Source organism: Myxine glutinosa, chromosome 6 (assembly GCF_964187855.1).
Source record: "Myxine glutinosa chromosome 6, kmMyxGlut1.1, whole genome shotgun sequence".
In the NCBI taxonomy this organism is placed as follows: Eukaryota; Metazoa; Chordata; class Myxini; order Myxiniformes; family Myxinidae; genus Myxine; species Myxine glutinosa.
The window spans coordinates 133,946,184-133,969,966 of record NC_136266.1 but is presented as its reverse complement, the minus strand read 5'-3'; the positions used below and the strand labels follow the sequence as shown (position 1 = coordinate 133,969,966).

General features: G+C 49.2%; 1 protein-coding gene across 6 annotated transcripts in view; it reads left to right on the top strand.

Annotated features, from left to right (window-relative positions):
• Nucleotides 1–11,068: 11,068 nt before the first annotated feature.
• The window catches only part of LOC137429265 (uncharacterized), a 103,358-nt gene continuing 90,643 nt past the window's right edge, over nt 11,069–23,783 (top strand). For 3 of the 6 annotated variants that reach the window (XM_068119234.2, XM_068119233.2, XM_068119236.2), the window contains exon 1: nt 11,069–11,308. In XM_068119234.2, the coding sequence (XP_067975335.2) occupies nt 11,159–11,308 (150 nt within the window). In that variant the 5' untranslated portion in view covers nt 11,069–11,158. The remainder of the gene's footprint in view (nt 11,309–23,783) is intronic. The other 3 variants (XM_078780554.1, XM_068119237.2, XM_078780552.1) reach the window with 2 other exon arrangements.

Genomic DNA, 23,783 nt, shown 5'->3' with positions numbered 1-23,783 from the left:
AACTGCCAACCTCGGCCAGGGTTTGAACTGTCAACATCGGCCAGGGTTTGAACTGCCAACCTCAGCCAGGATTTGAACTGTCAACCTCGGCCAGGGTTTGAACGGTCAACCTCGGCCAGGGTTTGAACTGTCAACCTCGGCCAGGGTTTGAACTGTCAACCTCGGCCAGGGTTTGAACTGCCAACCTCGGCCAGGGTTTGAACTGTCAACCTCGGCCAGGGTTTGAACTGTCAACCTCGGCCAGGGTTTGAACTGTCAACCTCGGCCAGGGTTTGAACTGTCAACCTCGGCCAGGGTTTGAACTGCCAACCTCGGCCAGGGTTTGAACTGCCAACCTCGGCCAGGGTAACCTTAACGTCACAATGTCTGGTTCCGTAAGTGAACTATTCATGATGCGGGATTAGTACAAGGTGGGCCTAAGCCACTGCCAATGGTATTAACTAGAGACATAATATATTGATGACACTGTAGGAGCTGTGCTCCCACGTCAATCGGAAGAATTGACGCGACAAAAAGCTGGAATTCGTCCGAGTTTCTTTATTGTCACAAAACAACTCGGGTACTCTGAAAAGCCCGTTTATCGGGCAGCAATATATATATACACACATTATCCCGGAGCGTTTGCCCGGGAAAGGCGAGAGGGGGCGTGGCCGGGCATCCTGGCCGCATCCTGGCAAGTCGAGAGCGGGCGTGGCCGGGCGTGCCCGGGCGTCCCGGCCGAGGCCTGGCAAGTTGAGCGCGGGCCTGCCCGGGCGTCCTGGACGAGCCCGGCATGGTGATCGCTCCGCGTCCTTGGTAGGTGCAAGGCGATTGTGTAAACCCAGCCGTAGCCGCTACAACACCCACTCAGGGGAATGAGCTGCTGTTCTTGATCCATCATTCCATTACTTCAATAACATCGGCTCCATTCATATAGTCCAGCGGATAAGTGACCCAAATTAAGTGAATGGTTCGAATTGTAATCCAAGAATCAACTTTGGGCCATTTGTTCATTTGGACATGGGCTTTCATGTGAGATCGAGACCCATAGGAGGTCTTGCCCGAACTGCCGATTTTAGTAATTTCAAAATGGCCACCACATGAAAATTTGTACCTGCATGCAATATCCAATGTTCAAGGGAACCATTATAGAAAGTTGGTTTTGGTGGTTAAATCGACATTTTCATCGAAAAGGAATTTCATGGTGATAATCTGCGTTAATTTTCAGGCAACCATCTGGATTCTAGATTTTCTACCCATTATTTATCCAGGATCCTTGCCGACCACCAATCTTTCTGGGAAAAAGATGTACAAAATGTTAGGCTTTGCACACTAGACTATCAGCCACCCCTACGATCCAGTATTTTATGGCTGGCTCCCAGGCTTGTGGATAGTTATATTTCTACACTAATATCTGGTATATAGCAGAAAGGTTTACAGTCACAGGTGTATTAGTATGTTTCCCTGACGATGCTCAAATAAGAGCGAAAGCAGCCAATAGCTGCAGCTTTCTTACACTTGTGAGATTATATCTGAAATTACATATTGATAAGTATAGCCCTGCGAGATAGCTCTTTCGAGAGCCGCAGACAAGAAAGTGTGTCGTGGTGGTGACATCATGGCGTTAGACTCAGGTCAGGCAATGACATACATCGGGCAATGACATCATTTGCACCCCACCACATCAGGTAACTCGAACGGCACTCAGTAGAGAGCATACCTCCGCCTGGTGAACAGCTTACATTTTTGTATCTCAGAGTAGACCAGAAAATCACAAAACAGAATTTATATCATGTAGAAACATTCTTCGATTCTTCCTTGTCACATACACACACAACCTGTCTATGTATCGTTTTTGGCCCAATCTCCCAATGGCGAAAAATCACTTGGAGATTAAATAATTCTCAAATGCGAATCCCTATTCAGATCTTCACCAAAATTGAATCGATTATTCATTGTCACACACCCAACCTGTCCAACAAGCTTCGTCCAAATGCGTCCATAACTTTATGAGATATCCTGATATGTATCGTTTTGGCCCGATCACTCAATGGTGACGAATCACTTAGAAAAATTAAATAATTCTCATATCTGAATCCATATTCAGATCTTCACCAAAATCTAATCATTTCGTCCTTGTCACATACGCTACATCTCTGCCAACTTTCGTCTGAATCCGTCCACAACTTTTTGACATAATTTGTTCACAAACGGACAAACAAACAGACAGACAGGGGTGAAAACATAACCTCCATCCACCTTTGGTGGCGGCGGTAATGATTCCGGATTCCGGAATGTGTTTGGCGAAGCGGGAGATAATGTTCGGCGTGGCAGGCGGTGCTTATTGCTCCCGGTTCTGAGCAGCAAGGGCTGTATGTAACTCGATGCCGGCGCTTTCACCACGCACTGTTTGGAGTCGCATAATATCTGATATATGGACATGTACCAGCCTTGCTGATTGGCGCAATGTGTACACCATATCTCCGAGGTGTAAATCTTGCAGCGATCAGCGAGGCTGGTTCATGGTACGGTAAGTAAAAATGAACTTTTACTTTGGATCTAAAATGAAATGAAATTCAAACACAAGGTCTGTGATGCCATAGACGGGTCAATATACAACCAGAACAGCCGTACCCCAAAAAAATTGCAAATTTTAGTTTTATTGCATTTCCTTATATTTTAAGACTTACTTAGGAACATATCAAAAGTTGGACAGAAATGGACCATGGGAAAGTAAAAATTTTTGACATGATAAAAATGTCACAAAACCATCCAAGCAGTCATCCAAGCAGTGCGTCCAAGGGCTGTAATTGCACCATTGCAGCTTGGTCTTGCAGTGCAAATGCATCACTTGTATAGGTCTCGTTTCTTGATAGATAGTCTATCAACCTTTGGCTTTTCCTCATCTTACTCCGAAGTGCAACGGTTTGAAGTAAATGCAGCCTCTTCTCTTGCTCCGGATGTGTTTGGAGGTGACACCGACATTCTTGATACATCCTTGTTATTTGCTGGAGACAATGTGGACCACAACATCATAACGTTGGATGGAAAGGGTACCTTTCATGGGATGGGCATGATAGCAGCTATTACACCAGGGCGTCAATCTAGCCACATCATATCTAGAAAGAAAATGTCTGACAGGAAGCTCGTCGAACTGACGAAGATCAATATAATAGATTACCGCTATGCAGAGCACGTCAACCGCAACCTCAAATTTCAGCCCCTCCCTTTGTTATCAATTTGTGATCGCCCAATTGACATATTATGGGAGATGTCATTTTGCTTCGAAAAGAGTGCACCAAATTGGCAAGGCATGATGCACTTTCTGCATGAGGAGTGTGATCACCCAGGGAAAGCCTCAATACAGTTTCTCCCAATGATTGATATGAACCCAGGTGACAAAACCTGCATCTTGTCAACTCTTGATTACCTGAGCAAACTTGCATCAAAACACAACATGCCAGCAATCATCACATTTGACCAACCGCTGTTTTGGAAGGCCTCTGAGATAGTGAATGCTCTTCCTGCTGATAACCCAATCCATAATGCAGTGCTACTGCTTGGGAGCTTCCACACATTAATGAATTTGTTGGGTGCCATTGGAAGTTTGATGGATGGAAGTGGACTGAAAGAGATCCTGGAAACAGTGTATGGTCAAAATGCTGTTGTGCACATGCTGAGTGGGAAGGCGGTGCAACGTGCTTTTCGTGGCCATTTGCTTGTGGATCAGTGTCTTACACGTCAGGTTGTTGGCAAGATTGTGGAAGTTGACCCTGGGTTTCAAGAACAAGTGGCAGAACTGGAGCGACTGTACATTTCCCTGGAGACTGTCGAAAGTGACACTATAGAGTCTGTGTTGCAATCAGAGTGCATTCATTTCATTGACAATAGATTGAATCAGGAAAGGAATAAACTTGCAAAGGACTCGAAAACCAGTGCACTTTGGATCAACTACCAGCGTATGTTGGGAATTGCAAGGGCACTTGTGGCAGCTGATCGGACGGGGTCCTGGGAGATGCATTTCCAAGCCATATCAGCTTGCTTGCCGATATTTGCAGCTGCTGGCCATCCCAATTACCTGAAGTCAGCTCGACTCTATCTCGAGAAGATGCTTGCGTTAGAGGATGACAACCCTGAGGTTCATCAGAAGTTCCAATCTGGTTATCATGTAATCCGGCGCAGTGACCAATACTGGGCTGGCCTAGGCTCTGATCTTGTGATAGAACAGACATTAATGCGCTCACTGAAAAGCCAAGGGGGGCTGACTCGAGGAAGTGGGATGTCAGAGCACCAGAGAGCAGTTTGGACTCTGTCTTCAACCATATCGTCCTCCTACAACCTTGCTATGCAAGAACTGACCTCGAGTAGCTACTCAACAAGTGAACAACATAAGGAGTTGACAACATCCAGGGTGAGTCGAGATGAAGCTGATCGTGGCAAAGTTGCCGAAAAACTGGACAGCTTCACACCATTTTCTGATGACAAGTCATTGCGCAATATCATCACAGGGGTTACTGCAAATGAGGATGTCAATGTTCATGACCTATTCAAAGTAGGTAGTGACATTGTCAAGAAGATGGATGATCACCCAGCTTACTCCTATTCACACAAAAGGAGTTCTAAAGCCAAGACACTTGCATTCAGCAGGGCAGTCAAAGTTGCTGAGGACCGCACAATAGATCCAGCGTTACTATTCCAGAGGTTCTTAGTGGTGTCACAGACGGGAGATCTCCAGATAGGTGAAGTGATGAAATATGAACTCTGCCCATACCCAATGTCTCTTTTTGAGGCAAAAAACATCCTGCGCCAGCCAGATAAACCACAGTTGGCGGAGGCAATAAGGAATTATGCTACAACCAAATCTGACAATGCTGTCAACCAGACAGTTCCAGGAACAGATCACTATGTTCTTGACGGGGGATCACTTATTCACCGCTTAAAGTGGACAGAGGGATTCACCTACAGTTCCATTGCAGATGAATATGCCTCATTTACAGTACGACACTATGGCAAAGCTACTGTTGTGTTTGATGGTTATGAGGCTGGGCCAAGCACAAAGGACTGTTCTCATCAACGTCGGAATAGAAACAAGAATGCCACCAAGGTTAACATTACGGAGTCAACAAAATTTGTTGGGAAAAAGGAGGACTTTCTGTCGAATGAGTCAAACAAGCAGGCAATGATACTGTTGATTATAGAGGTGTTGCACAAGGAAGGCTGTGAGGTGATCCAAGCAGAGGGAGATGCTGATGTTGAGATTGCAAAAGCGGCCGTCGCAAATGCGGCTTCCAGATCTACAACCCTCATTGGAGAAGATAAAGATCTCCTTCTCCTCCTGCTCTTCTATATGGTGGAGACAAACTGCATTGAACTCTATTTCCGTTCTGACAAGGCAAAATCAAATGTCTACAATATCAAAGTCCTTCAGCAGATACTTGGAAATGCAGCCTGCAGAGATATATTGTTCCTTCATGCATTAACTGGCTGTGACGCAACGTCTCGTGTCTTTGGGATTGGAAAGAAGTCAGGGTTTCAAAGAATCATCAAGAAAGAAAAGGAACTGATAGACAGCTCAAAGGTGTTCTGTAAACCACAGCAGAGTCAGGATGTTATTGAAACTGCAGGCTGCAAATTATGCAAAACTGCAAAACATTCAAAATTATGCAAAATGTATTTATATTTATGCCTGTTGTTTGAGTCCTAAATAACATCCATAAAACAGTAAGTTTCTGTTTGGAATATAATTTTCAATTTTGTTTCACTGCCAGACAGGCAGACAGAGTAAAATAAAATCTCACCCGTGTCCAAAGGAAACGGATTAGTTTGGCATTTTTAATATGAAATAAGAAAAGCTAAGAAACAAAGGAAACTCTTTAGAATAACCCTTTAGAGTTTAGAATAACCCTTTAGAGTTTAGAATAACCTTTAGAATTACCCTATATAATTACTCTTTTTAATTACCCTTTCGAATTTATCTTTAGAATTACCCTTTAGAATTATCCTTTATAGTTTAGAATAACCCTTTTAGAAATACCTTATATAATTACTCTTTTTAATTACCCTTTCGAATTACCCTTTGGAATAACCATTTGGAGTTCAGAACAACCCTTTTAGAATTACCCTATATAATTACTCTTTTTAATTACCCTTTCGAATTACCTTTTAGAATTACTCTTTAGAATTACCCTTCAGAATTACCCTTAAGAATTACACTTTAGAATTACACTTTAGAATTACCCTTTACAATTACATTTTAGAGTTTAGAATAACCCTTTTAGAATTACCCTATATAATTACTCTTTTCAATTACCCTTTCGAATTACCCTTTAGAATAACCCTTTAGCGTTTCGAATAACCCTTTTAGAATTACCCTATATAATTACTCTTTTTAATTACCCTTTCGAATTACCCTTTAGAATGACCTTTTTGAATGACCCTTTGGAATAACCCTTTAGAATAACCCTTTGGAATGAATGATCGTTTTAAGGCCATTTACCCAGCTAGAGCAGGGGTTAGCCTTGCGGGCCCCATGACAATCATGGTTCCCTGTTTGAGGCAATGTTTTTTTTATGGCCGGATGCCCTTCCTGACGCCAACCCTTGGTCACGCTCTTACGATGCACAGGGATACGGTGTACCTATTCTAAACCGGGGTACACACTGGGATCATTCATCCCAGCAAGCTGGTACTCAATTGTGCCGACCTCGGAAGGATGACAGGCTGAGTCAACCCCCCTGGCGTTAATTCAGCGATCGACCGGGATTCGAACCCAGGATCCTAGGATCCCAAGCCGGCATCCTGACCGTTTTAAGCCAACACCAACACCCCTTCCTCTTCATTAACGGTATGGACCTCAAACATCCGGGGCCTTCGTTCAAACTTAACTGATCTCTCCATACAGGTTGCTTCTGTCAAACCAGACGTGATCTGCTTAACAGAAGCTTTCCTCCTTTATGATGTCTCTGATTCCATAGTATCTCTCCCGGGCTACTCCCTCCTCCGGTATGATAGACCTGAGCCTCGTCCTGGAGGCGGGGTTGCTATCTTTATCAAAAACTCGCTTCCTCACTCGCCCTGCACTGCACTCTCTCCACCTCACCCCCAGGAATACCTCTGGCTACGGCTTCCCCTTCGCTCCCACCTCTTGTTCATATGTGTGTTGTACCGTCCACCAAACAGTGATGACTCCATCTACATCTCGCTGTCTGATGATATGGACCAACTTCTATCTACTCATCCCAACTCTCTCTTCCTCATATGTGGTGATTTCAATTGTCACCATGCCAGTTGGCTGGGTGTGGGTACCTCTCTCACCAGCCATGGCTCTTCAGCAAAGGACTTCTGCGACTCACTGGGACTGACACAATCTGTCAATTTCCCGACCCGGATCTCAGTCAACGGAACATCTTCTCTTCTGGACTTGGTTATGACTAACTTCCCTGAAAATGTCTGCTGCTCTTCTTCTGCTCCGATCGGATCATCTGATCATGTCCTTGTTAAAGTGGACATCTCTCTGACCATCCTCAGGGAGCCTGCTCAGCGTCGACGAGTCTGGCATTTCACTCAGGCCAACTGGCACGGTCTTCAAGCAGCCATCAATCATCTGACATCAACTCATCCTGGGAATTCTTCCAAAGTAAATTGCTCTCTCTCATGCACAGATTTATCCCATCTCGTCTTCAGTTGTCATACCCTTCCTCCCGTCCATGGTACACGGAATCTTGTGGTGAGGCTGTTGCCCAGAAACAACTTGCCTTCGTCTCCTGGAAAGCAAATCCAACGGAAGGAAATCTCATTTCCTTTCACAAAGCCCGAAACAAGTGTGTGTCCACCCTCAGGAGAGCCAGGAAACAATATCTCTCCGTTCTCAAGACCGAACTCTCTTATCTGTCTCCCTCTTCCAAATCCTGGTGGCGTCTGGTCAAATCCGTTTCTGGTGTTTGTTCCCCCTCCATCCCCTCCCTTACCTCAAACGGCTACACAGCTGACTCCGCACGTGAAAAAGCTGAATGCCTCAACTCTGTGTTTGCCTCTAAATCTTGTGTCCCAAACCCATCCCTCCCTGTACCCACCATACCCAGTCGTACCCTGCTGCTCCTGGACTCCGTGTCCTTTCCTCCTGACAAGGTGGAAAAGTTTCTGTCAACCCTCGACTCTGATTCTGCAACTGGACCCGACGGCATCAGCCCACGGGTCCTAAAATCCTGCTCTGCTGCTCTATCTCACCCTCTCTCTGTTCTCTTCACCCTCTCTTTTGCTCAAGGTCAACTGCCATCTGCTTGGAAATCAGCCAACATCACCGCTTTGCACAAAAAAGGTGCAAAAACAGATCCTAGCAACTACAGACCAATCAGCCTTCTCCCAATTATCAGCAAAGTCATGGAATCCATCATTGCTTCGGATATGAAATCTTTCCTCTTCTCCAATGGCTTGATCTCTGATCATCAATTTGGTTTCAGACCAGGTCACACTACTCTGGACATGCTGCTTCTGCTGTCTCAACAATGGATGGAGGTCCTCAATGCCAAACAGGAAATTAGAGCTGTCTCCCTCGACATATCACGTGCCTTCGACACGGTCTGGCACCCCGCTCTGCTCACCAAACTCCCCTCCTTTGGTATCCATGGAAATCTCCACGCATGGCTGGCGGACTTCCTCTCTAGTCGTCGTCAACGTGTGGCCCTGAATGGGTTTCTCTCATCTCCTCTTCCTGTTCAGGCTGGAGTTCCCCAAGGCAGTGTTCTGGGCCCCGTGCTTTTTCTGGTCTTCATCAATGATCTCTCTGACTCTCTCGAAAATCCTCTCTATCTCTTTGCTGATGACTCCACTCTCTGCCGCTCCATTCCTCTTCCCTCAGATCGGCAGTCTGCTGCCTCCTCACTCTCTGAAGACCTGGACAAAATCACAGACTGGTCAAACAAGTGGAACATCTCTTTCAATCCTGACAAATCTCACACTCTTACTATGTCTCTCCGAAAAGATCGACTGGACAACCCTCCCATCTACTTTCTCAACAATCCTCTCCAAGAAGTTCTGTCGCTCAAGATTTTGGGTCTCACTATCTGCCATGATCTTTCTTGGGAAAACCACATTTCCAAGCTGGCCTCCAAAGCCAGTCGCCGACTGGGCATCCTCCGTCGTGCGAAGTCCTTCCTCGGCACACCTGAGCTCCTCACCACATACAAGGCTTTCATCCGCAGCTCAATGGAATACTGTTCTCCCCTATGGGCCGGTGCTCCTGCCTCACACCTAGCTCGGCTTCACGCTGTTGAAACCAAAGCTTTCAGAATTATTGGAATCTCCCGTGATGAAGCTATCTCTGAGGGCCTTTCACTCACTCACCGCAGGCAGGTAGGTGGTCTTTCTGTCTTCTACCGACTCCTCTCCGGCCTTGCACCCCCAGCTCTCTCTGTGCTCTGTCCCCCAAATATTCCTACAGGTCGCACAAGATCTGCCAGCAACCCTCTGATGGTTAAACTGCCGAAATCTCGGCTCTCTGCTCACCTTCACTCTTTCATTCCTCTTTTCTCCCGCCTCTGGAACAAACTCCCTCACTCCCTTCAATCCCACTCCTCCCTCCAGGTCTTTAAAACAGCTGTTCACCACCATCTCTTATCTTCCCCCATCCAAAACCTTGATCTTTTCTACCCCCGCTAATTCACCCCAGATCCACCTTGTTTGAAATTCCAACTTCTTTCCTGGAAGTCCTGGCAGTGTCCATATGTTTTATACCTCTCCCACCGCCCCCTTCCCATGCCCCCCCCCCCCCAAAGCCCTCGCCCTCTCTCAGATCTCTCGATGTCTCCATGTCTCTCGGTCCCTGCTCTCAAATGTTGTGTTTGTGTCCTTCCCCCTCTCTCCCCATCTTGTCTACCGCTCCCGATGTTATATGTTTTATGTGTCGGTTTGTCTTTCTGTGTGATTAATGTTCGCTCTTTCACGAGCCTCGATCTTGTATACAAAAAAAAAAAAAAAAAAAAAAAAAAAAAAAGTGCAACATTTCAAACGGATATTACTATGGATCGCCTCAAGCCGGCCCACCTCGACGTGGACCACCCACCGCCGGTGGCTCGGTGTCCATCTGGATGGTGTCCATCTGGTATCCAAAGACAAAATGGGCCTTCCTTTCATTGAAGGCCGCACATATCTGTTGTAATCAACATCTGGGAACTCATGCCAGACTGTGTGGTGGAATCTGTGCAACATGCACAGCAGATAGACCAGTTGCAATATGATACATTTGTGGATGAGAGACTTGAAAAGTGCTCAGTAGCAGTCACCGACAGCAGGCACTGCATCAGCGGCACAGCTGCACCTCCAACAAATGATGCTATCGTCAGCCATGTGCTATAGACCTAAAACAACAAAGAAACAGAAACGAAAGACCCAAAAGACACAAAAGACCCAAAAGTTCCCAAGGACCCAAAAGACCCAGAAGACCCAAAAGTTCCCAAGGACACAAAAGACTCAGATGACCCAAAAGTCCACGAGGAACCAAAATATCCATAAGTCCCTGTCGATCCAAAAGACTAAAAAGTCCCCGAGGACCCAAAAGACCCCAAAGACCTAAACGTCTCAGATGACCCAAAAGATCCAGAAGACCCCAAAGACCCCCGAGTCTGGCAGGCAGGTATGCTATACAAGGTGGTGAAGACCAATGAAAATTTGGTCCAATGGACAAACGAGCCCCCTCGTCGTCATATATGCTACGTTGAGATGTTTTATCCATCCACTAGTACAACACCTAAGCTGCATGAAGGTGATTTGCAAAAAGAGTGGAATGTGGAAACGTGAACAAAAAACAATGTTTGAAATGAACGCTTTATTATTAACAAATTCTTAATTTATTTACATTTTTAAGTAGATCGCTAAAATGGTGTCCGTAAAATCACAAGGTCTCAAGAGAGTGCCAGAAGTTATTGTCGTGCTCAACCCTACAGATAGATGTCCATTCAGTGAAAAGAAAATAAATTCCCCAAGGTACCCACTCAAAAGTAAGAGCAAGATGACGTCACAATCGGCTCATTGCTGCACCGCATTAATTTTAAGTAGATGCAGGATTTGGGACAGGTTAGACTGGTTGTGAATCCAGAAAGTTGAGTTAGTCATACAGGGATTCTCACCAGCTCCCTGCCCCAATCGTGCTTGCCTCGTACATAAGTTGGGACTTGGGACAGAAATGTGTGCCATGGTTGTGCACTGTTCTCTGCGCGTCTGGCCCCGGGTGGCTCTCAGCGTGTTCGCGATTGTACTCTCACATGCACCAGGCGAAGACGCCCGGAGAGCGCAACGGCAGCGCGTGCGGATCTCACTACAAGTGGAAACGTTGGCAAGTTTTTAAACTTTATTTGCTGTCTTACCTCACATAACACTATAGAAAGGAAATGAGAAATAAAATGTGCTATCACGATATATATATACAGACTTGGCATTTAATATGGAATATATATTTTTTCTTGACTTGGGTTTACTTTCTTAACTCAGTATATCAATCTGGTGAGTTTCTTTTACACTTTGGTGATTTATTTGTTAAAAGAACCATGTCACTGATTGTCTGTCGCAGCAAGAAGTCAACAACAGGATTATATCACAGGTGGCATGGCAAAATGTACGGACAGGTGCATTTGATGATTGGCTTCACAGTCGGGTATACAAGGGTTGTTGCGTTCTGTATTAGTGGAAAACAACTGCTGCACGTCTCCAAAAGTTATTGCCGTTTCCTCTGGAGATGGTCCGTCAACTCGACAATGCTGTTTGTCATGGAGTGGTGGCTTTACGAAATTACGGCATGAAACAGCGAGCTATTGCTCGGCAGTATGGCATCACTCAAGGTCAGGTGTCAAAGATCCTGAAACGAAATGCTCAGAGGGGTGTCCCTACTCCAATACCGAGGCCAGGACGTCCTCGCAGAACCACAAGGAGGGATGATCGCCAGCTGCACCGGTTAGTCCGCAATGGCCGTACCAAGTCAGCTAATCGGCTTAGGGCTGAGTGGCAGCAACTGACAAATTTGCCTGTATCCAGAAGGCTAGTCAACCAACGACTGGTTCCAGCAGGCTATCGTGCCAGGCGTCCCCTGAGAAAGCCACGCCTCACCAGACAACACCGCCAGTGCCGATTGCAGTGGGCCAGAGAGCACCGTCAATGGCAGCCAGGACACTGGAATCACGTGATCTTCAGTGACGAGTCTAGATTTCTGGTTTATCGTCAAGATGGCCGCGTCCGAGTGCGCAGACAAGTGCATGAAGCCTAGAACAAAGATTGTATAGTGCCAAGAGTCCAAGCTGGAGGTGGTGGGGTGACCGTTTGGGCTGCTTTTCATGCAGGGGGCAAAACTGACCTGGTTGTTCTGAATGGAAACCTGAACCAGTTCAAGTACAGGGCCATTCTGGAAGAAACATTGCTTCCATTTGCTCGTGCAGCCTTTCGAGGAAACTTTGTCTTCCAAGATGACAATGCACGGCCTCATCGTGCTCGCATGATCCAACACTTTCTTGCTGACCGTGGTGTAGAGCATATGGAGTGGCCTGCCATGTCCCCGGATATGAATCCGATAGAGAACTTGTGGGCAGAATTATCGCGTCAAATCGACAACTTGGACCAGCAGCCGACCTCTGTGCGTGAATTACAGCAGGCTATTGTCACTGCATGGCAAGCGATTCCTGTCCAAACCTTGGCAAATCTCGTGAACAGCATGCCTCAACGTGTACGTGCTCTCCTGAATGCTCGTGGGGGTTACACGAAGTACTGAACTGTAATTTTACTGTCCGTAATCCCAGTCGTAATTTAACTTTTGTTTTTGTTTAAAAATTTTTTGGCTAATGTGCAAAATAAAGAGATACTTCTGGAAAACGTACAGAAGTTTAACACAGTACTGTCTGTGAATTGAGTTCGATATCAGTTTACATCACTTTCAAGGATCAATTTATTTGTTTCGAAATGTCAAATGTGGTTTTTGTTTCTTTTAAAGGTCACATTAACAAAATCTAGAATAATTTCAACATAATTCCAATGAACTTTTGGTTCTAAGACATCTTGAAAAGTACGTTCACCCCCACAAAAAAATATTCCATATTAAATGCCAAGTCTGTATATATATATATATATATATATATATATATATATATATATATATATATATATATATATATACACACATATATATATATATATATACATATACATATATATATATACATATATATATATATATATACATATACATATATATATATACATATATATATATATATATATATACGTATATATATATATATATATATATATATATATATATATATATATATATATATATATATATATATATATATATATATATATATATATATATATACATACATACATACACATACATACACATTAAAAAATATATATATACAGACTTGGCATTTAATATGGATTTTTTTTTTTCTTGACTTGGGTTTACTTTCTGAACTCAGTATATCAATCTGGTGAGTTTATTTTTCGCTTTGGGATTTCTTTGTTAAAAGAACCATGTCACTGATTGTGGCTGCAAGAAGTTAATAACAGGATTATATCACAGGTGGCGTGACAAAATGTATGGACAGATACATTTGACGATTGGCTTCACAATCGGGTATATAAGGGTTGTTGCGTTCTGTATTAGTGCAAAACAACTGCTGCACGTCTACAAAAGTTATTGCCGCTTCCTCTGGAGATGGTCCGTCAACCCGACAATGCTGTTTGTCATGGAGTGGTGGCTTTACGAAATTCCGGCATGAAACAGCATGCCATTGCTCGGCAGTATGGCATCACTCAAGGTCAGGTGTCAAAGATCCTGAAACGAAATGCTCAGAGGGGTGTCCCCACTCCAATACCGAGGCCAGGACGTCCCCGCAGAACCACAAGGAGGGATGATCGCCAGCTGCACCGGTTAGTCTGCAATGGCCGTACCAAGCCAGCTAATCGGCTTAGGGCTGAGTGGCAGCAACTGACAAATATGCCTGTATCCAGAAGGCTAGTCAACCAACGACTGGTTCAAGCAGGCTATCGTGCCAGGTGCCCCTGAGAAAGCCACGCCTGAGCAGACAACACCACCAGCGCCGATTGCAGTGGGCCAGAGACCACCGTCAATGGCAGCCAGGACTCTGGAGTCACGTGATCTTCAGTGACGAGTCTAGATTTCTGGTCTATCGTCAAGATGGCCGCATCCCAGTGTGCAGACAAGTGCATGAAGCCCACAACGAAGACTGTATAGTGCCAAGAGTCCAAGCTGGAGGTGGTGGGGTGACCGTTTGGGCTGCTTTTCTTGCAGGGGGCAAAACTGACCTGGTTGTTCTGAATGGAAACCTGAACCAGTTCAAGTACAGGGCCATTCTGAAAGAAACATTGCTTCCATTTGCTCATGCAGCCTTTTGAGGAAACTTTGTCTTCCAAGATGACAATGCACGGCCTCATCGTGCTCGCATGATCCAACACTTTCTTGCTGACCGTGGTGTAGAGCATATGGAGTGGACTGCCATGTCCCCGGATATGAATCCGATCGAGAACTTGTGGGCAGAATTAACGCATCAAATTGACAACTTGGACCAGCAGCCTGCCTCTGTGCATGAATTGCAGCAGGCTATTGCCACTGCATGGCAAGCGATTCCTGTCCAAACCTTGGCAAATCTCGGGAACAGCATGCCTCAACATGTACGTGCTCTCCTGAATGCTCGTGGGGGTTACACAAAGTACTGAACTGTAATTTTACTGTCCATAATCCCAGTCGTAATTTAACTTTTGTTTTTGTGAAAATTATTTTGGCTAATGTGCAAAATAAAGAAATACTTCTGGAAAACGTACAGAAGTTTAACACAGTACTGTCCATGAATTGAGTTCGATATCAGTTTACATCACTTTCAAGGATCAATTTATTTGCTTCGAAATGTCAAATGTGGTTTTTGTTTCTTTTAAAGGTCACTTTAACAAAATCTAGAATAATTTCAACATAATTCCAATGAACTTTTGGTTCTAAGTCATCTTGAAAAGTAAGTTCACCCCCACAAAAAAATATTCCACATTAAATGCCAAGTCTGTATAATATATATATATATACGTATATATATATATATATATATATATATATATATATATATATATATATATATATATATATATATATATATATTGTTGTGGATATGAGGACTGTATATTTTTTGATTGTGTGCTGTACTATTGTGATTATTGTTTATTCTGTGCCTCCTGCCTCCGGAGCTGTGTAAAGACCAAAAGGGCGTCCCATAGTCCACAAGCATACACGTCAGCCAAGTAATAGAATATACCTGTTGATAGTTATCTCTTATTCTGTGTTTTAGGGTAAGGCTGTGTCTCCCATTAATTGAAGTACTCCATTGCACCAGTGAAAGAGATAGATTCCCTTCCATTCCCATCACCAATTACCTCCGATCCAATTGCCGCCATTGGCCACGAGGCAGGGTTGGGGAAGAAAGGCGTGTCTCCACCTCGTCATAGAGGGGGAGGAGTGAACCAGCCCCGCTCGACCAACCATGAGCCAGGGGTTTGGCTACAGAGGGCGGAGGAAGAGCGGTCGGGGAGGTTCGCAAAGGTTGAGGGGCGGGGGCCTATATAACCCAAGGCAGGGGTGTGGCCAAAGGAGATGAGTTTTTACCGGCAGACACAAGGGAGCCCAAGCCGTGGAGAGGAGTCAGGGAGATTCGCTTTTACAAGAGACTGGAAGAGTTGAGCTTTTACCAGAGACAAGACGGTTGAGCTTTTACAGAGAAGAGAGAACCCGTCACACCAAGCTCCGCGTTGGCTCCACCAAGCGTTCAGCTCCACCAAGCTCCGCGTTGGCTCCACCAAGCGTTCAGCTCCACCAAGCTCCGTGTTGGCTCCACCAAGCGTTCAGCTCCACCAAGCTCCGCGTTGGCTCCACCAAGCGTTCAGCCCCACCAAGCTCCGCCAAGCTCTGCGTTGGCTCCACCAAGCGTGCACCTCCAGCCGTCCACCTTCTGCCATTCCTGGCATTCCCCGCGTGAGTCAGTGTCTTTGTTTGTTCTGTCCTGGGTAGTTAAGTCAAGTCTGCATAAGCTAATCATTTTCACTGTGTCACCTGCGTCTCATGTGCCTGTAAATAAACGTGCCTGCTTTCTTTTTGCTTATGTGTGTAAATAGTAAATAAATTTAGTAGTATTTCCAACCTTTTTGTCTTCGTTTTCCTCTTTGCATTGCGTCGTTTTCGTCTTTTCCCTCATTGAGCAGCTGGGGTGCGATACGGCCAAAGTCTGGGTGAATCGGGTGAGTTTTGTTAGGTCGCGGTCTTACACCACCGCTCGGTCTATAACATCTAACCGCGATCTGTAACAATATATATATATACAGTATATATATACTGAACAGCAATAGAAACGTCACTTCATAAAAATAATTCCTGAACATTTCCCATAGAAATATCAATGCATTTCGTTTAGATATCTCGTTATTTACATTAGTCTGTATCTAAATTTAATCCTAACTACCGACAGTGGTGCACACGTGGATAAAAACAGGTCACCAAAACGCAGGCAAAAAAACGACCATGGTACAAAGTCGTGCATGATTCCCATGGAAATCAAAATGCACGTGCGTCTCCTTGTGACTTTCCCTATAAAAGGCACCCCAAAACATGTGTTTAAAGCGCGGCGTTACGCGCGCTGCTTGTGAGCAAGGAGGAAGCGGACAAGCGGTAACATATGAACGTCTTTATTGTAAGACTACACTGTAACACTGAACTCTTCCGGGCTGGTCGCCCGGTGTATATCCTGAGGCCACGCCTACCCCTCGGGCGTGGCCACCGCCCACTTGGTGCGTGGAATGATGTCACCACGCCAGTGGGCTTTTGTGTCCGCCACACGCGCCCCCCCCAGAATTCCCGCGCACCTGGAGGGCCAGTTTGCGGGGCAGACGAATGACCCGGCCGAAGCGCCCCCTGGCGATCGGCGGCGTCTGGGGTGCAGGGATACCAGGTGGGATGCCCCTGGCTGCCCCTGGGATGGGTGCAGGACCGGGGGGCGCCGTGGCGGTGGGGCTGGGCGGTGCCGGGGGTCCGCCCGCAGGAGGGCGGCCCCGACGTGGGGGTCGGGCCACTGGCGGTGGATGGTCCACATCGAGGTGGGCTGGCTTGAGGCGGGCTACCGAAACGCGGTCAGGAGTACCGCCGATGTCCAGGGTGAAGTGCTTCGCCCCGGTCTCCAGCACGCGGAAAGGCCCGTCGTACGGGGGCCGCAGTGGTGTCCGATGGGCATCGTGGCGGACGAAGACGTACTCCGCCGTGCGAAGCTCCGGGGCGACGTGCGTCGGTGGGTGCCCGTGGCATGCCGTTGGCACCGGGGCGAACCTCTGGGCGGTCTCTTGCAGAGCGGAGCGCTGCTGTGCCGCGGACCATGGTGCCGTGGAGTCGGGGAGGAACTCGCCCGGCACCCGCAGCGGTTGCCCGAAGACCAACTCCGCCGCGGATGCGCACAGGTCCTCCTTGGGCGCCGTCCGGAGGCCCAGCAGGACCCAGGGGAGCCTGTCGACCCAGCCGCCGTCGCGGAGGGTGGCCCGGAGCGCGGCCTTCAATGAGCGGTGAAATCGCTCACACAGGCCGTTAGCCTGGGGGTGGTAGGCCGTGGTTCGGTGCAGCCGGACCCCGAGCCCCTGCGCAACCGCCCCCCAGAGCTCCGAGGTGAACTGGGGGCCGCGGTCGGATGAGATGTCTGAGGGGGCGCCGAACCGGGCGACCCAGGTGGCGATGAAAGCCTGCGCGACATCGGCCGCCGTTGTCGACGCCAAGGGCACGGCCTCCGGCCACCGGGTGGTGCGGTCCACCATGGTGAGGACGTGGGTGAAACCCCGCGAGGGGGGCAGAGGTCCCACCAGGTCCACGTGGACGTGGTCAAACCGGCGTTCCGGCACCGTGAACGGGGCCAACGGGGCCTGGGTGTGCCGGTGCACCTTGGCGCGCTGGCACGCGAGGCATGTCCTGGCCCAGCCGCGGACGGCCTTCCGGAGGCCATGCCAGACGAACTTGTCGGCGATCAGCCTTTGGGAGGCCCTCACGCCCGGGTGGGACAGGCCGTGGATGGCATCAAACACCTGGCGCTGCCAGCCCGTGGGCACAATGGGGCGAGGACGCCCGAGGGAGACGTCGCACAAGAGGGCCGCGCCCGCGCCGTCGAACGGCACCTCGGTGACGCGGAGGCCCGTGACGGCGGTCCGCAAGGCCTGGACGTCGGGGTCAGCGGCCTGGTCCGCTGCCATCCGGGCATAGTCGATGCCGAGGTGGACTGCGTGGGCGACGGCCCGGGAAAGGCAATCCGCCACCGGGTTGTCCTTCCCCGCGACGTGCTGGATGTCCGTCGTGTACTCGGACACGGCCGAGAGGTGACGCTGCTGCCGGGCCGACCACGGCTCGGTGACCTTGCCCATCGCGAAGATCAGCGGCTTGTGGTCGACGAAGGCAGTGAACGCCCGGCCCTCGAGCAGATGGCGGAAGTGCCTGACCGCCAAGTGAAGTCCGAGCAACTCGCGGTCGAAGGTACTGTAACGGCGTTCGGGCGGGCGAAGCTGCCGGCTAAAGAACGCCAGCGGTTGCCAAGCTCCACGCACCCATTGCTCGTGCACCGCGCCCACCGCGTAGTCCGAGGCATCGGTGGTGAGGGCGATCGGTGCATCGGGCGCCGGGTACGCGAGCATGGTGGCGTTAGCCAAGGCGAGCTTCGCGCCCATGAACGCCGTGTCCATCTGCTCGGTCCAGGTAACGTCGCCTTTGCCCGGCTTACCTCGGAGAGCTTCGTGCAGGGGGCGCAGGAGCTGGGCAATACGGGGCAGGAACCGATGGTAAAAGTTCACCATGCCCAGGAACTCCTGCAGCCCTCTGATCGTGCGGGGGCGCGGAAACCCCTTCACCGCCTCCACCTTGGCCGGCAGGGGGACGGCTCCGTGCCTGGTGACACGGTGCCCCAGAAAATCGATTGTGGCGGCGCCGAACCGGCACTTTGCGGGGTTCACAATCAGGCCATGCTGGCCCAGGCGTTCGAAGAGCGTGCGGAGGTGGCGTAGGTGCTCTTCGCGGGACGCGCTGGCGACGAGGATATCGTCCAGGTAGACGTAGACAAAATCCAAGTCGCGCAGGACGCTGTCCATCAGTCGCTGGAACGCCTGAGCCGCATTCTTCAGACCGAAGGGCATGCGCAGGAACTCGAAGAGTCCGAATGGCGTGATGACCGCCGTCTTCGGGACGTCCTCCGGCCTGACGGGGACCTGATGGTAGCCGCGTATGAGGTCCACCTTCGAGAAGAAGGACCTGCCCGCCAAACGGGCGGAAAAGTCCTGAATGTGGGGGACGGGGTAGCGGTCGGGAGTCGTGGCGTCATTGAGACGGCGATAGTCCCCGCACGGTCGCCATCCCCCGCCGGGCTTCGGCACGATGTGCAGCGGCGACGCCCAAGCGCTCTCTGAGCGCCGAACGATGCCGAGTCGCTCCAGGGTAGCGAACTCCGCTTTTGCCACCGCCAGCTTCGTCGGCTCGAGGCGGCGTGCCCGGGCGTAGACCGGTGGCCCGACGGTGGGGATGTGATGGGCCACCCCGTGCTTGACGGCCCCCGCCGAGAAGGTGGGCCGCGTGAGGGCCGGGAAGCCGGCGAGGAGGCGGGTGAATGCGTCCGCTGCCGGAAGCGTACAGACCAACGTGGCCGGAACCGAATCGTTCGGCAAGCCGCTTGGCAAGCCGCTCGTTGAGCTGGGCAACGCACATGCGAGCGAGCTGAACGTCTCGGCCTGGACAAGCCGTCTGCGCTTGACGTCGACCAGGAGCCCATTAGCGCACAGGAAGTCCGCGCCAAGCAGTGCCATGGGCACGTCGGCGGTGACGAACGTCCATCGGAAAACCTGCCCTCCAAACCGCAGAGAGAGGCAGCGTTTTCCGTACGTACGGATGGGCGTCCCGTTCACGGCAAGCAGCGCGGGGCCCCCACCCGCGGCGTGCTTGTCTGACGTGCCGGCGGGAATGACACTCACCTGTGCTCCCGTGTCGCACAGGTAACGGCGCCCGGAGAAGGTGTCCGTTATGAACAGCAGGCTGCTCGAACGGCCGGCGCTCATCGCCACAATTGAGCACCGGCCCGGGCGTTTCCCGACCCGTTGAAGGAGCACGGCGGATGACACCGCCGAGCTTTGTGGCCGAACTTGGCGTGGAACCAGCACCAGGTGGTGGAGCTGGAGGAGCGCGGCTGGCTCCGCCAGGCCGGTGGAGTCGACGGGTTTCCCTGCGGTGGCGGTTTTCGCCGCGGCGGTGGGCGGGGCGTGGCGGCGTTCACGAGGTGCGTATCAGCATGCTGCTGAAACTCAGCGTGCTGTAGAAGATGATGCTGTGGAACAGCAGCGTCGAAGGCCGTGACGGCCACGCCAACGCTCGCCCGCATGTCCGAAGCGGCGAAGTACTTGTCCGCCTCGGCCGCCAATGCTCGGGGTTCCGTTAGCCCGGTCCCGGCCAACGCGAGGCGAACCTGCGCTGGAAGTTGGCGACGGAAAAGCGCCCGGAATAGCGAACCGGGGGCTTCGTCGCCCAACAGTGACAGCATATGGTCCATTCGGACCGACGGGCACGTCTCACCGAGCTCGGGGAGATCCAGGAGGTGGTCGGCCCGTGCGTCGTCCGTGAGGCTGAACGTGGCTAGGAGTAGCCGCTTGAGTGCCTCGTACTTGTGGCCGTCCGGTGGGTGGCGAAGGACGGACACAACTCGAGCGGCCGTGCCGGGCCCGAGGGAGGCGACGACATGGCAGTAGCGCAGGTCGTCGTTGGTGAGGCGCCGAAGCTGAAATTGGGCTTCGGCTTGAACGAACCAGACCTCGGCCTGGGCCTCCCAAAATTCGGGAAGTTTAATCGCCATTGACTTGTCGTTGGCCATTGCAATGGCGTCGTGTTCGGAAGGATCGCTACGGCAGATCCAACGTCGAGGGTCACCAGTAAAGCGCGGCGTTACGCGCGCTGCTTGTGAGCAAGGAGGAAGCGGACAAGCGGTAACATATGAACGTCTTTATTGTAAGACTACACTGTAACACTGAACTCTTCCGGGCTGGTCGCCCGGTGTATATCCTGAGGCCACGCCTACCCCTCGGGCGTGGCCACCGCCCACTTGGTGCGTGGAATGATGTCACCACGCCAGTGGGCTTTTGTGTCCGCCACATGTTCATCATTCGTGTTTCGATGCCAGCGCCATGCCCAGACTTACAAAGATTCAGAGAGACCAGGCTATTGGATGATTGCAAGCTGGACAGACTGCACGAATGGTTGCCAATGCTTTCCATGTCAACGTGAGAACCATCTACAGGTTACAGGAACGATACCAGGCCACCAACAGCACCGATGACCGCCCACGCAGTGGCAGACCGAGGGTAACAACACCAAGACAGGATTGACAGATTGTGCGTCATCACATCCAAGATCGCTTTACCAGGGCTACAGAAACTGCAAGACAAACAGTTGGAACCCACCAGAGACACATTAGTGGTGATACAGTCCGTCGACGTTTGAAGAACAGGGATGTCCGTTGTCACAGGCCGTATCGTGGCCCCATTCTTACAGCACGACACTGCCGTGACCGACTACAGTGGGCCACACAGCATCAAAATTGGCGTTACGAGCAGTGGAGAACCGTTCTTTTCTCGGACGAGAGCCGATACTGTGTTTCCATGGCAGATGGCAGAGTGAGAGTTTGGCGTAGACGTGGGGAACGCTACTCAGATGACTGTGTGATGGAAAGAGACTCGTGGGGTGGTCCAACCATCATGGTATGGGGTGCTATTGCCCTCAATCACAAAGACGGTCCTGTGGTGTTCCAGAATATTGGTCCAAGAAGAGGCAATGGTGTCACAGCTGCTCGCTACATCGATCAAGTCCTCAGACCTCACGGTGTGCCACATTTTGGACGTCACGGAAATCATGTCTTCCAGCAGGACAACGCCCGTGCCCACACTGCCAGAGCAACAAGGGACTTCCTGCAACAGAATGGCATCCAAACCATGCACTGGCCTGCGCTCAGCCCCGATTTAAACCCGATAGAGCACTTGTGGGACGAGGTTCAAAGAAGACTGAATGACGTTCGACCAAGGCCGACAACTGCAGCTCAACTCAGTCAGGCGTTTCTCAGAGGGTGGGCCCAAGTGACCAATGCCTTCGTCAACCGATTATTGCACTCCATGTACAGACGATGTATGGCTGTCATCAACGCTCACGGGGGTCACACAAGATACTGATTTTGACCTCCCTTGTTCTCACCTGGTCTTGTCTTGTGTTTTTCTTATTCAGAACATTTCACATTATTGTTTGAACTGTGGTGACCATACCTGTAATGTTCCATGTTGATCCTAAATCTCAATTCGTGTTGATCATGACTTGAAAATAAAGACTCCAAAATATTGATTCTGACTGACGTTTCTTTTGCTGTTCAGTATATGTATGTGTGTGTGTGTGTGTGTGTGTGTGTGTGTGTGTGTGTGTGTGTGTGTGTGTGTGTGTGTGTGTGTGTGTGTGTGTGTGTGTGTGTGTGTGTGTGTGTGTATATATATATATATACAGTCATGTGAAAAAGTAAGTACACCCCATGTAAAGTTTCGACTTTTTCAACATATTTCAACATACAGCTATTTGATCTTCATTTCAACAATATTGACAGATAAAGGTGATATAATATAACAAATATCATGAAACATTTACATTTTGTAGTCCATTGTATAATTTAAATAAACATAAATGCAAATTTCGCATGTGGAAAAAGTAAGTACACCTCTACATTTATCACTACTTCAAATACCTAAAATTAGAATCAGGTGCACCAGCTCAGGTGCAAATGATTAGAACATCGTTGGAGAGGATCTTGGAGGAACCTGTGTTATTTAAACCTCAGACATTTAGTTTGGTTTGCTCTTTGTTGTTGAAGTGTGCGGCGTCACCATGCCGAGATCAAAAGAGCTCTCTGAGGCCTTCAGAAAGAAGATTATACATGCCTACGAGTCTGGGAAGGGCTTTAAAAAGATCTCCAAACAATTTGAAATCAATCATTCGACTGTCCGGAAGATCATCTACAAGTGGAGGAGATTCCAAACAACTGCCAACTTGTTCATGCCAGGCCGCCCCAGCAAGTTCAGCTTGAGAGCAGACCGCAAGATGCTGAAAGAAGTCTCTAAGAACCCCAGAACGTCATCACGGGACCTACAGGTAGCTCTTGCCACTGTTGATGTCAAAGTGCACGAGTCTACCATTATAAAGTGGCTGCACAAATTTGATCTTCATGGGAGGTGTGCCAGGAGGAAACCATTTCTGTCCAGAAAGAACATCAGGGCAAGACTTAAGTTTGCCAATGAACACATCGGCAAAGACCAGTACAGCACTTCTGGAACAATATGCTCTGGACAGGTGAGTCAAAGGTATAGCTATTTGGCCACAGCACCAGAAGACATGTTTGGCGAAAACCAAAGATAGCATTTGACCACAAGAGCCTGATACCAACTGTAAAGCATGGTGGTGGAAATATTATGGTTTGGGGCAGCTTTGCTGCATCAGGGCCTGAGCAGCGCACCATCATATAATCCACTATGAATTCTTCATTGTACCAGAGGGTGCTTGAGGATAATGTGAGGCCATCTGTCGGAAAGTTGAAGCTCAACCGAAGGTGGATCTTGCAACATGACAATGACCCTAAACATCCAGTAAATCCACCAAGGAATGGCTGAAAAGAAAGAAATGGAGGGTTCTGGAATGGCCAGTCAAAGCCCAGATCTAAATCCCATCGAGATGTTGT